Raw genomic sequence first — 14,193 nt, forward strand, 5'->3', positions numbered from 1 at the left:
CCCAGAGGGATGAAGCGCATTTCTTGCCTCTAGTAGAGAAGAGGAAGCATGGCAGGCTCCTAGGAGCTGCCTTGCAGGATATTGTACAATCTTCCTCATTCATTTAGCATCACAAATAGAATCTAAATGGCTTATATATGGACCAGCCCAACTTGAACTTATCGTTGTTTGTGAACAATCTTTTTCAAAATAAATTTATGATATTAAATACCATTTCCAAATGATAAAATGTTTAATTCATTAGAAGACAAACTATTTTTAATCCGCCTCAAGTAATTATAAATGGATATTGTGGTTTGACCTTTAAATTAGTTTCTTCCAATGTTCTCCACTAGCTATCATTTTTTCCTAAGAGAAAAAGCTTACAAAACTAATTTTCTAATTATTTTGTCCAGTACATGACTTCATATTGCTATATATGGCATTATAGCTGTGAGAGAATTTTCAAAGTTTCTTCAAGTGTTCTTTCAAAATAACCAACCAACTAAACCAAAAAATATATATATTGACATTTAAGTACCTTGGAAATATTATCATCCAACTTAGGGACGGACGAATCTAATGGAGCCTTACTGGTAATCTCCTCACCACATGGTCTGTTCTTGTGTGTGTGAGATCTGATATATTCATTTTTTTCTGTGAGTAGGTCTTTTATTCTCCCTTTTTTCCACTAGCATTTGGAGGTGTTGTCTGGAACCTTTCATTGAACATAGACTGTATTACTAATGGAAACACTCTTCTGAGTTGAGTCCCAGGGAATCCATCTAAAATTCCCAAATACAAGTATCCTCTGGTCACGACATACCAGACTATCAAATGCACCAGAGTGATTTGATTATTCAGGATTCATTTTGATAACTGAATTCCTAATTTAGGAAAAAGTAAGACATTTCTTTCTAGTTTAACCAAAGCCTAATATTAATAAATATAAAAATCTAATTTGCAAATATCTTGGCCACCTTCCTTCATTACTGATTCTAATGAGCTGGTTTTAAAAAGTTTTAAAACTCATATTTATGATCTTGTGAGAAATTGTTTCCACTATTTTCAGGAAAAATGTGTAGAAGAATTGGTCACTTCTAGCAGTGCTTTCTACTCCTCTGAAAGATTTGTGGCCTTGCCAATCTTTTTGCAGTATCTGAACAGACACAGTGCTTATCAGAAGAAGTGCAAAGTGGTAGATACCTTAATTGCTGTTCTGTATCACCTGCTAATTATATATGTGTCCTGTAACATAATATTGTATACCTTAAGCTCGTTTCATAAATATTAATTCAAAATAAAAAATAAAATGTCCAATAATGAACATGTCACGTCATCCCAGGTTCTAGGATGGCCTTTTACCAATCTATGTTTGCTAAATTTTTAAGTTTGCATACAAAGTAATTGGTTTCATTTTGATGTTTTGAACATAACTATCATTATATTTTATTCTTATGTATCCCCATTCCTAATTATTCTCTTCCCACTCCATAGTTTCCTCTCAGAACTGTCATCCGTGGGCTCCAGCCTCTATTTGAACTCTCGGAGTACCCTAGTTTTCACAATGGGTCCACTCTCAAGACGGTACCCTTTACTCCATGGTTTAAGTCTTGTGATGGATTTCTTCTCTAATCACCATCTTATGAAAGCTCACGACAGAATTGGAGCCTTGTGGGCACTGTGGGTCTGTCTCAAGGGCAGGTCTGTGGGTCCCTGCACCAGGACAGCATAGCTTACCCTTTGGGGAAAGTTTCTGGTTCTGTTCTGCAGGCAAGGAGCCCCAAACCTGGAGCCCTGTGTTACTTCTTGGTGCATTGTCTGCCTCTTTCTCTACTTTTTCAGTCATTCCATCACTGCCTCTGTGAATTTCCAAAGCTTTTCCTTCTGTTTCTCTTTGAAACAAAGTCTTTCTCATGCCGATTTTTCTCAAATGGATCAGGTAGAGGCTGCTCCGGGTCTGCCATCTTACCTGGAAGTTTGTCATCTATTTAGTAGATGACAGACTAGAGATATTAGAGGCTAGAGATGTATTGCTGGTACCAAGTCACAGAGTACAACAGTTTCAGAGACACTTGTAAGCAGGTGGTCAAGAATTCATTCCGCAGAAGCATTCATTGTTCTCTTTACTTACTTTTAATAGCTAGAGATTGGGACCTGCGTTCTGAAAATCTGCCCTCTTTAGAAACATGGTGTTGGGCAGAAGGGACATGGTGGACTGGGGTTGAGCACCTCTGGATGCTGTTTCTAACCCTGTCACCTGTAAAGCCACAGAACTCCTCTGGGAGACAAGATACAGACTCTTCTGGGTTGGACGAGCCAGGCTGACGGTGCTGTTTCACGTTGCCACCACATTAGTGAGTATTGCTTTCTATAAAGCTAATAATGCTTGGTAACAATCTGATGACGGAAAGGTGCCACCATGCCAGGGCTCTAGGTTTGCTGACAAATGCTGGCAGGACTCCTTCAGGTGCCTCCCACACAGGGCACACTGCTGAGTCATCACTTCAGGCGTCTAGTCTACGTGATACTGTGGAAGAGGTCTGTGTGGCCAAAGTCAAAAGGGCACAGGTTTGTTAGCCTCTGTCTGACCCTATTAAAAACCTGCTGGAGTGTGACTTAGGCCGTGTAAACCAAATGTGTTGGCTGGGAGCCCATCAAGATTCCAAGTCTCCTGTTCAACCAGGAGGTACGCAGGAGGGGAGATCTGTTTTACTTGATTTAGTCTCTGATAGGGATTTAGGTAATCTGGAGCATGGAGATGCTAAAATGCACAACGGGGGCTTTGAAAACTGATGTCTCTTCAGAGTGTCATGAAAAGAAACTCAACTTTTAAGAATAGATGATCTGATCTCTGAGCCTGAATGTGAATGTCCCTTGGGGAGGTCATTTAGCATCTTGGCGCCTGTTTCCCTCTAGAATAAGAGTTTTCAATGAATAACTTTTCACTTTTCTTTGACCCCTGACAAGCTCAGATTCTGTGTGATACAACAACTTTAGGAGATAGGCCAGTGGGTGTCTTGGATGTCAAACCACATCTGAGAAAAATCAACCAAAATTTAATAATCCAACCTTGATTGGACTTCAGAGAGATGAGAGCGTGTTATGGGCAACATTTCTGCCTTGGGCTTTCCCTTAATCCAGGGGGATTGTCTGTGTGCGTGAGAATAGCGTGTGTAGGGAAAAGAGTGATTATGGGGGGCTCAGACTCTTTATTGTAGTTTAATTTTTTTTACCTGGGACTTCTATGTGGAGGTTTCAGGGTCATAGTATTTTAAATGAATAAAGTATAGCCAGATCTAAAAGTAATTGGATGTTTTTAGTTCTTATGGGAAGTTTAATTATCCATGTGATCTTAGGACCTAGTGTTACTGCCTTGTGTGGAAATTAGCGTTCATTCTTTCCGTGCAGCCCGTGTATGGGAAGGTCTTGCTAGTTTTACTGTAGCATTTTCATCACAGAAGCTTAGAATTTGGCAGCTGTCTTGCCTTTAGATGTCCATATCTTGCTAACACCATTTTTCTGAACGTTCCCTGTTATACAGGCTCAAATTTAAAATCACCTTTTGTGTGCCATTCTTTATTTCATTGGCGCATCCCAAGGACTATTTTCCCTGACATCTGGAGGTCACACACTGGTTCCAAAGAGGGATAAGTGAAGTTTGGGTGCTGGGACCGCAAGCAGCGGAGTGATGGCAGCCAGAATCCTTTCACTCTTTTATCACCAGTGAGTGGACGAATGTGCTCTGCTGTTCCAGGGCCGCCCTTGCTCAGGGCTGGTGTAAGTCGTCAAGTGCCCCAGCAGGTAAATGGTGCCATGGCACAGGCAGTTCCTCAGGAAGAAAACACACATCCTGTGAATGATTAATCTATATGCTGCCAAAAGCCACAATGATTAACACGCACGTTGTGAAAGGTTTTGTAGAGTGTCATAAAACTTTATTTTATAGTCTTGCTAAGTGTAAAGCATTCAAGAAGAGCGTAGATGAATGAAAGGAGCCCAGCAGACAGGAAGGGGAGAACATGTCAGCAAGGTAATGATTTCCACATGAAATCAACCTGGGGCCAAAGTAAGAGAGATGTTTAGCTACAGACCAGTTACGGTGCCTTTGCGTGGGTTCTAGTTACTGAAATTTCGACTTTCTCCATTTATGCTTCCAGCTCGATGCTATCTGCTTCAGAAAAGTCATTATGGGACTCTGTAACAACCCAATTCATGTTACTTAGGACGTCAATCATTTCTGAAGCTTCTATAATCGCCTTCTAAAACGGACACTTCTTTTAAATATTTTAATAGTGTTTTAGACAAAGGCAAAATAATATATAGCCCCGCCTGGTGATGAGGTGGGCACTTAGGCTGGTAGTTCATTTCCCCCTCTCCCTTTCCTCCTCCTTCCTTTCCGTATCGTCCCGTTCTCTCCCCCCTTTCATCTCTCTGTTACTTCCTCCTATCTTTCCTTCCTTCTTTAAAAAGAGAAATCGGATTAAACTGGTTTTGTTGTTGTTGTTGTTGTTGCATAATCTTTTCTGAAGACCTCCAGAAGCAATTCCAAGTAGTTCAGGACTATTATAGGAATGACGTGTTTTGCAAGCTCATGATGGTGGATGCTTTTCTTGGAGTTTGTTACAGTGCCGGTTTTGTAAGTATATTCCATAGAATAGGGATTTGGGTTGGGTTTGGAGTTATTCTCAACTATAGGAAACCTGGATAGCATCTTCAAAGTAATGACAAATTCAGGGAAGCCACACTGACTGGACTAAGAGGTCAGGAACAGAGCCAGGGATGAAGAAGATGCCATGTGGGAGCTAAGTGGGCCAGGGATGCTGCACTCTACTGATGGAGGGTGCCCAAAGAGAGGAGGAGCTTGGGGCATATGCTGGACACATAAAGGAACAGGATCTGTTGAATGCCATGTTGCTATGAGACCAAGGGCAATATGGTAGAAAGCCTGTGGGGGCCTAGGATGTTGCTTAAGTATTACTTCTGATCAAAATTAGTAATATAATATCAAGCAAATAAGTTAGTGTTTCTCCTTCTCAATACATAAAATTAAATTATAGAAGCAAATGATCTTAGGGTTTCTTCCCAGATTAAACTTTATAATACATATCTTTATAAGGGATGTTTGACATATATCTTCAAATATTTGAAGAATGCTCAGGGAAAAGAAGGACTAGACTAAGACCATAAAAATATCTCAAGAGGAAACGAGTTTTGAAGAGTTGCAAAGGGATTGGAAATCAGTTTTAAATAAGACAGACTTGTGAGATGGCTGCCTCGAGGGTGGAGGACACCACAGCAAGTTCCATCAATAGGGACATTAAATAGACGCCCAGAGGACCAAGTCAATGACGCTGTAGAGAGAAAGCATCAATTGCAAGAAGCGACAAGCTAGCTGACTTGAAAAGTCTCTGTTCAAAATTCTAGGAATTTCTACTCTTTTGGAATCTTCTATGCTCGCAGCTGGAGCGCTCCAGCTGCAGACGACGGGGCATGGCAGGCATAGCAATGCATGCCCTTCCTAAAATGAGAGGTGCCCTTGAGGGGGTTGGTTCGTGCTGCGTAGACATCTTTCCAGTTGCTGCAAGGATCTACATACCTCCCTGCAGCCTTGCCTAACCTAACATAACCTGCAGCAAGCAACGTCCCCAGATGTGTGGAAGAAGAGTTAGAAGAGGGTTCCCTGAGCGGCCTCTCCATGGCTTTGTAAAGTGCCTCCTTGGCTTCTTACCAGAGGTTCGTCTCACTGGCTCTCAGGCCCACAGTGCAGGAGTGGCGTGTCACGCGAGCACGGAACTCGTCCCTATTGATTCCGTGGGCCTTGATGGTAAAGGGACATTAGTTACAATCCATCCAGTTGTACTAATGCACTTGCAATGAGCAGGCCTGTGGGGATTCCCAGTAAAGGAGCCGCTTCTTAGACCCAGCAGCTTGCAAAGGACAGGGTGGGCTGGAGATGAATGTCCTGCAGGAAAACCATTTCACTGGTCTGAAATTGCTTCCAGAATGTACACGAATGTATGCTTCTGTCCCCAGAGCACTGTATAAAAGAACCACTTCCCCCTCCCCGCTCCTTTCCCCACACTCAGTATTTTCTGCCCAGTGTGCAGCCAACAGAAGTCCTGGGTTCCAGATGCCTCTGGCCCACCACACTCAGGCAGTCTCACAAACAAGGGCTGAGCAAGACCTTAGTAAGAATTGAAAGAGCATGCATGTTTGGGGGTGGAGACAGACCCCAAGCGCCTACATGCTACCTTTTTTTGGCAGAAAGTTGTCTTGGTACATAGCCATTTTCTTTTCCTGTCTCCATCTCCTCCACCCTTTATTCCACCTCCTTTTTTGAATAATAATTGTTAACACTTAATGAGCACTTACTATGCACCAGACCCTCTGGGAAGTGCTTAACCTAGTTGTCTCGTTTAGGCTTGCAGACTTCATTGGGTGATCTTTATAGTGCCAGACTTTTTGCAGATGTGTGTGTGTGGGGGGGGGGGTCAGGCTCAAAAGTGTAAATGAGGGCTGGAGAGACGACTCAGGTAAGAGCGTGTGCTGTTCTTGTAGAGGACCCGGGTTTGGTTCCTAGAACCTAGTCTCCGTAGCTCACAAGCCACCTGTGATTACAGCCCCAGGGGACCCAGTGCTGCCTTCTTGTGTCTGCAGACCCCTGCACACATGTGCATATACTCCTCCACACGCACATAAACAAATATGCATGTGCATAATTTAAATGAAATAAAAATCTGTTTTTTTTTTTAATTATTTGGTCAAAGTCAGAGCCTTCGACTGAACTCAGATGAGCTGTCCTTATTTCAACTCTTGGTAATATTTTTTCACATGGTTCCTATTGTAAAACTTAGATGGGTATTGCATAATCAGGAGGAATTTGAAGAGTGCCAGTTAACTAACGGCCGTCTCCCTATACCTTTCTCTCAACCTAGCTGCCTTCTGCTTTCAAATGGTTTTTTTTTTCATACTTTTAACCTTCCTTTAATTTTATCCTTACAGGTATCTGATCAATGTCACTTTCGAGGGGAGAAACCTGTCCTTCAGTGAAGATGGCTATCAGATGCACCCGAAGCTGGTCATAATCCTTCTGAACAAGGAGAGGAAGTGGGAGAGGGTAGGACACTTCTTTGACAATCCTTGGGCTGAGCAGAGTCAGGTGTGAGATCCCGACCTAAGAGCAAGCAATATAATACCTCCAAGGAAAGCAGCCTCTTGGTTTGCTTCTCTGGGCATCAGGAGCAAGAGACTGGAGCTTTGAGAGTACAGGAGAAGCCAGGCCTCAAGCATGTATCCCCATCCTCCTGCTACTCTGGCTAATCTCGGGGCGGTTTTCTTTCTGTTTTGATGGCTGTCGGTGGTTGCTTTGCTTTATAACTCATGTCGGTTGTATTGGGAGATGATATCTACACAAGCCAACAAATTAATTTGCTGAAGACACCAACTAGATAGTGCCAGTTAGAGCTTGTGTCTTCTGGTCCCTGAGGAAACCCATAAACCAGTACGGAAGCAGAAGGGCTGACAGTGTTTCCTGTGACTGATGAGTGGTACCCAGGCTATACTCAGAATCTGCCCTGCTACCAACTGAACGCAGACTTTGAAATTTGACCTTTAGATATTAATTCCCATTGACATCACTGCTCACCCGCTTGCCTATTTGAGACACTGGGGAAAAAAATCTTAACTCTGCAGTCTTTCAGTCTCTTTACTTATAAAATGGGAATTCAATATATTGATATCTATAAAATACTTGGAGCAGAGCCTGGCACACAGTGAGCACTCAATAATCTAGATTCTAGGTTAATATCTAACAGTAATCACTGGGGCTTTCGCAGGTGTGTCCTGCTGGTATTTGTCCCTTGAAACACTCCAACAAATGGTTCTGAAAATAAAATAAATAAGACTGGGAAATGCTATTTACTGCTGTTCAGCCCAAAGGAATCTCAGAACGTATTAGCAATGGGAAAGTTCAGATGTGTCTTGGAACAAAGAGGCATCTTTAACTTTATGTAATATGACATTTCCCAGAATGTTTTTGAGCATGAGAGAACTCTGTTCATAATCATCTTATTCTATGTCAAGCACATGGGGTAACTGATTTCAGACTATGTCCATAGTTGCTATGGACAAGTTGGCTGAGAATAGGTTTCATGATGTCAACATGGTTGCCAGCAGAGGAGAAAGCAAGTACACCCAGCAGCGTGCTGTCACTGTCACAGATTAAGGAGACACACCAACTTTTAGAGAGAAAGAGCTGGTTTCAGTTTATGGACTTTTTCTCCATGCTCACCCGAACCTGTCTACTGGGGTCTCTGGTAAGATGGAACTCATAGTAGGGATCATGTTGAAGGAAGGCCTATTCACCTCAGGGTATCTGGGAAATGAAAGGAAAATATTGAGACCCCAGTATTCTTTCAAAGGCACATTACAGATGACCCAACTTTCTACCCCTAGACCTCATATCCTAAAGGTCCCACCATTTCCAGTCATGCCATAGGCCAACAGCCAAGCCTTTAGTATGTGTACTTTTGGGGAGATTCAGTGTTTATATTGTAGCACCCGTCTGTCTCTCAGACCAAGCAGTCAGACATAAACTCCCCACAACCCACCATGATGTCCCAGAGCCCCTGACAGCTAAGTTATCAGTCGGTTTGTAAACTGGACATTTGTGACTCAGCCAGTGGAAGTCAAAACCCAGCTTTTAATATTGAGAGAGAGAGGCCTCTGTCCGTCATGTTATTATGACATCATCAGATATGACATCATCTGAGTAAAGAGATTGAAATCACACCTGGTGATCTTGGTTGAAGTTATTCTCCCCTCCTGAGTTCCCATTTGATCAGAAAGAGTTGGACCCCGGGCTCAGCTGTCCACCCAGCACTGCTTCTGTCGAGAGTCCATAATTTCTCAAGTGTTCTCATCCCTCCTGTTTAACAGGTACTTCTGCCTGTCTCTAGAAGAGGAGTTATTAATGACAGGGACATCATGAACGGATCAGGAGCTGTGCAGCTGGGGAGCTCTATGCCCTGGGGCCATGATAGCTGTTTCAAGCACTTACCATCTCACAAGTGCCCTTAAAAGTCACTACTTGGAGGCCCCAGAGTTCTCTCGTCCAGGCCCCCAGGTCTGAGGCCTGGGACCCTCATGTCCTTCTACAACTAAGTCTTCCCTCTGGGGGTTGGATCATTTGTAGCATCAACTCTGCCTTTGTTCTGCCTCCTAAATGGAGGCCTACTTTACTGGGCCTCTCTGTCCTGAAACCAGCCTTTGCCCAAATCAGTCTTCCATGTGGCTGCTGGAATGAGCATTCTAAATACAACCATACATTCTTTCCTGGCCCAAATACTTGCTACTGTTAGGGTTTATGGGCCAGGTATGCATTTTATCTGTTCTTGTGTGTTCAAGGCTCTGGTCCACTCTCCAAGGTTTGTTATCTTTTCCTTATCATCTGCATCGGGCTCCATCTGTTCTGAGAATGTACCCTGGTGTGTCCTACTTCATTCACAAGACGCCACATTCTCTTTTCCTGGAGTGAATGAATTGTGCAGTTAAAGAAGTCATTAGAGTTTACTGAAGTCCAATTAAGATGTTGCAGCCCCCTTCCCCAATCCCAGTTGTGGTATGCTGTCTTACCCGCTTGCCCTACAGCTTCGGTTTACATGTTTGTTGCAGCCCCATCGTTGCTGCCCTGAGTTGGGATCGTGAGCCTGCAGGCTCTTAGAGGGCAGAGGCTGTGTCTTTCTTCCTTTCATTGTGTCCTCATAGCAATCTGGATGTATGCGTTGCATAAAGCAGTTCAATAAATATTTGTGGAATGAATGAGAGCCATTACATAATAAGAGAGTCCAGAATCCATCATTAAGAGTCCAAGTTTATGCTATTGCCCTTGATATAATGGCTGTTTTCTTTTTTTAAAAAGGAGGAATAAAACCCTTATGTAGATTGAGTTTTTATAGATCATACTTTAAATGCACCGAAGGAACTCACTTTTTAAAGAATTTCTGTGGCTAATCTTTTTGCTAAGCAGGTGGGGAGGGATTAAGACCTTTGCATACTGAATTGGTTAAACCGGGAAACATTTCTGAGGAGAGGTGCTTAGCGACAGATAAATTTACAGGGCTGTGATGCTCCCAAATTCAGAAGCCCTGGTCACTCACAGGCTCACAGGCCAGAGGAGTAGCAGAAACCAGAAGCCCTGGTCACTCACAGGCAGGGGTGGTAGGGATCAGCCTCAACGCCAGAGTATAGCTTGAAATGCTGGATGGCTTTACCTTATTCTCTCTCTGTTGCTGCAGCCCGCAGAATATTATTTCAAGGTTGCTAGTGTCAGTTCCCCAGGTCCCCTGGCATCCATGGGAACTTAGTGTCTGCGGAATCTTGACCAGTAGGCATGGTGCTGAGCATTCTATGGGGAAAGAGTGAATACCAGAGAAATTAGCAGGGGAGCAACTCAGGTCTTTGGAAGAAAGGTCAACAGCGTCTAATCTGATCACCCACCAACTCTGTGGCCGGACCATTTAGCTCACTTTTCTTGATGATTCTCTTCATTTTTAAAATGATAGCTTTAATGTAAAACACAAAACCAGTGTAAATCCTGTAGAGTTCTAGGCAGCACAGATTCACACTGTAAACAAAGAGAAATGCAGAATATTTGGAAGCACAGCAGCTCCAAGGGCATGGGTGTCATTCTTGCTCTTGTAATTTAGGTAAATAAAGTGTCCCCAGAAAAGCCTTCCCCCAGTGACCTGTGCTAAAGGAGTCACCCAGCTCCTCTGTCACAACAGTCCAATTTAATTTTCTTTCAGTATACATTTTAGCCGGCTTTCCACTTATACACTTGATTGTTTGTTTGTGGCTTATCTCTTCACACCAGAATGGATGTTTGATGAAGACAAGGACCTCATTCACGCCTACAATTGTAACCCTTATGGAGAGTGCCTGGCTCAAAGTGAGCATTCAGAGATCACTGTTTTAAATAAATGAAGCATCCATACACCTGAAAAATTTAGGTGGTTGGCCAGCCATTCCACTTCTAACACACCCGTGCATGTGTGAGTGTACGCGTGTGTATGCGCGCACGCACACACACACACACACACACACACACACACTCACATGCAATCTCCTCTGAGACAGGTTGGGTCTCAGAAGGCAGCCTGAGAGCTGCTGCCTCCTCCCTTTGGAAAGGGCTCTGCTGTGCCTGTGAAAGATCGGGGAGTATCCAGGGGGTTCAGTAGCCAATGGAGGGGTCTGCAGGCTGCTTTAACAAGGAACTGCAGGAAGATCCTCCCCTATGTTGTGAGCAATGCGATGGATTTCATGACATTCCTTTGGTTTTCGAAAGTAATCCTACAGTTGCTTATAAATTTGGCTCCTTAGGAAAAATCCGATGTCAACACAACCTAGTTTATGGTTTCGGAAGTCAGAAAGAACTAGATCCAGTTCCCACGTTGCCATTTATCAGCTGGGAAAGCCTGGAGAAGAGGCCGCTATTACCCCAGCCTATTTCCCTTTAGTGAAATGGGCTTTTACATGAAGTCATTATAAAGATTAAATGAGACTTTATAGTCAAATACCAGTTAATTCTGACTGGAACACAAGCAGAATTCAACAAATGTCTATTGATGGCTACCATACTTCATGGGTAACTTCTCGAAGACATGTTTGCTGTGCTCAAAACTCATGCCAACTGATAATCTAGTAAAAAGAAAACCCGCTCATCACCTTGGAACTGCTTTCCAGGGCTACTGTTCTCACATTCTGGAACCCTCCCCAGGGCAGTTGTTGCCACAATTTCTAATGTATTGCTCTGAAAAGATTTCAAACACATATGCTTTTGATGTATTGACTCAACCTGTTTTTAAGGAAAAAGAAACTGGCCAGGTGGTGGTGATGCACGCCTTTAATCCCAGGACTTGGGAGGCAGAGGCAGGCGGGTCTTAGTGAGTTCGAGGCCAGCCTGGTCTACAGAGTGAGAAACCTGGTCTCAAAACACCAAAAAAAGAAAAAAGAGAACAAGGGGAGGGGGGGGGGGGGGGGGAGAGAGAGAGAGAGAGAGAGAGAGAGAGAGAGAAAGCAAGCAAGCAAGGAAGAAAGTGGATTTGCTCTTAGGAACCTTTAGTTGGGTCCTTCGTAAGTAATAGATAAGTAGTGGGGGCTAGAACAGCAGAGATCTCTGGAACACAACATCTTTACCGAAAGCCAATAACAATTCTCTGGCATTAAAGAACGTGGGGTAGGGCATTTAAAAGGGAAATGTAAGTTGGGTATGGAAGCAGGAGAATCATGGATTTGAAGCCGGTTTGGGCTACATAACAAGATCTTGTCACCAAAACAAAGAAAAACCAAATAAAAATAAATAAATAAACAAATAAAAAAACAAAGTCACACACACACACACACACGTGTGCAGATATAGCATGGGAAGTAGGAAGGGTAGGGAATGGTTAAAATAATAACGATGATAACTGGGTGCAGAGTGGCTCGTTTGTAAGACTTTGTCAGTGGGGGAGAGCCGCACAAGCACACATTAAGAATAGCCTGGCACCGAGTAGCAGTCCTGCCTGCTCTCAGGCTGCTGTCTCTATCAGAGCCTCTCATGATTTGCTTCATTGCAACTGCTATCTGCTTCCATTTAATCGTTCCTAAAATGGGGATAATAAAAATGAAATGATGATGGTGCATATTCAGGCTGGAAGATGTAAACAGACCTCAAAGGGACTCTCTGGGTCACAACTGCAAGAGGTGACACAAAACTTGCAGCTCTTCTTGTCTCCGCAAAGACACCGCAATGTGTTTTTTATAACTCCATTCCTCTGCCTTCACCTGACAAAAGATCTCCTTCCACTGTAGAGTGGAAGTGTCCTTGGTGTGTCTGTGTCATTTTGAGAATGCCAAGAAACCGTTGACACCTATAGTTTGGGACACTAAGTCACAGCCTTAGTGTCTTCACCCACTGTGACTTCAGGGCACATAGCACAGCACACTGAGATCATAGATTCGTGGGGGGGGTCATCCAGGGGAAGAAAGGAGCCCAGATGAGAAAAGTAAAACCCCAAGACTTACAGCATCAATGACAACAGCATCATTAACCTGAATATGTTATGGGTATCTAGAGTTTAGGATGTGTACGACTACCTCTGGTGGTAGCACACACAGGACAGGGAGCTGGATCCAGGAGTGGATGCTCTGTGATGCTAGTACCTGAAAAAGGATGGCCCTCTTCCACAGTGACCAATCAAATGATGCTTTGATGGAAGCAGATGTATAAGAAAGCCTTTGACTGATGGAATCTAACAGTCTCTCACACACACCCGCAATCAAACTGGCAGACTGCTTATAAGCACAGGAATCGTGTATGTCTTTGTCTTCCTTGAACTTCTGTGCCCAGCATGATGGGAGATGCCATTGAGTAGGCCAGCAAATATTTGGTAGCGGCTGCTTGAGTGCATCTGCCCAAACTATATTCCATCACTTGGCCTCAGAGGAGTATCTATGCTTGCTCCAGGCTCAACAGAGGGTGGCAAAGGATTGGCACAGACACACATTGTGTCAGAGGGGTTTGTTCCGGATCTACTGTTACCCACATTTGACAACATGCTATTTTTACCAACTCTGAACTGATTCCTAATATGCTTCATTAGATTAAGGGATTAGAAAGCAGGATCCATGAGAAAAGCAATGGGAATTCAGATCATTAAGGGGCAGGAGAAAATGGCAACAAGGTGCTGGCTTCCTCTCTTCAAATGTATGAAGAATTATTGTGCCAAGTGCAGAGATCAGCTGTTCATTTCCTCCAGAGACAGAACCAGAGTAAGTGGGCTTAAGATCAAGCAGAAGGGATTTATATTGACTACAGAAAGAATTCTTAATAGAGAGAAGGGCTGAGTCTCGAAACTATTGCCAACACTGGGCATGACTTTGAAAGACCTCTGAAATGGGTAAGACCTCATTTCTCTGTGATGCATATAGTCCTACCCAAACAGCAATGGGTGAACTATGACTTCAAGAGTCTCCCGTTTTTTCCCTCCTCTTCTGTCCTCTCTCCTCCTCTCCTGTTGCATGAAGCTGTCTGTTGGTTCCTGGCACTTCAAACCCAAAGTAATCACACAGAGACTGTATCAATTAAATCACTGCTTGGCCCATTAGCTCTAACTTCTTATTGGCTAACTCTTACATATTAATTTAACCCATCTCCATTAATCTGTGTAG

General features: G+C 43.4%; 1 protein-coding gene across 1 annotated transcript in view; it reads left to right on the forward strand.

The window, feature by feature from the left end:
• LOC126497222 (glutamate receptor ionotropic, NMDA 2B) overlaps nt 1-14,193 on the forward strand; it is a 280,734-nt gene that overhangs the window by 198,517 nt on the left and 68,024 nt on the right. The window contains exon 3 of the mRNA XM_050135119.1: nt 6,985-7,099. Within this exon, the coding sequence (XP_049991076.1) occupies nt 6,985-7,099 (115 nt within the window). The remainder of the gene's footprint in view (nt 1-6,984; nt 7,100-14,193) is intronic.

Source organism: Alexandromys fortis, unplaced genomic scaffold (assembly GCF_014885135.2).
Source record: "Alexandromys fortis isolate MF-2015 unplaced genomic scaffold, M_Fortis_MF-2015_v1.1 scaffold_21, whole genome shotgun sequence".
In the NCBI taxonomy this organism is placed as follows: Eukaryota; Metazoa; Chordata; class Mammalia; order Rodentia; family Cricetidae; genus Alexandromys; species Alexandromys fortis.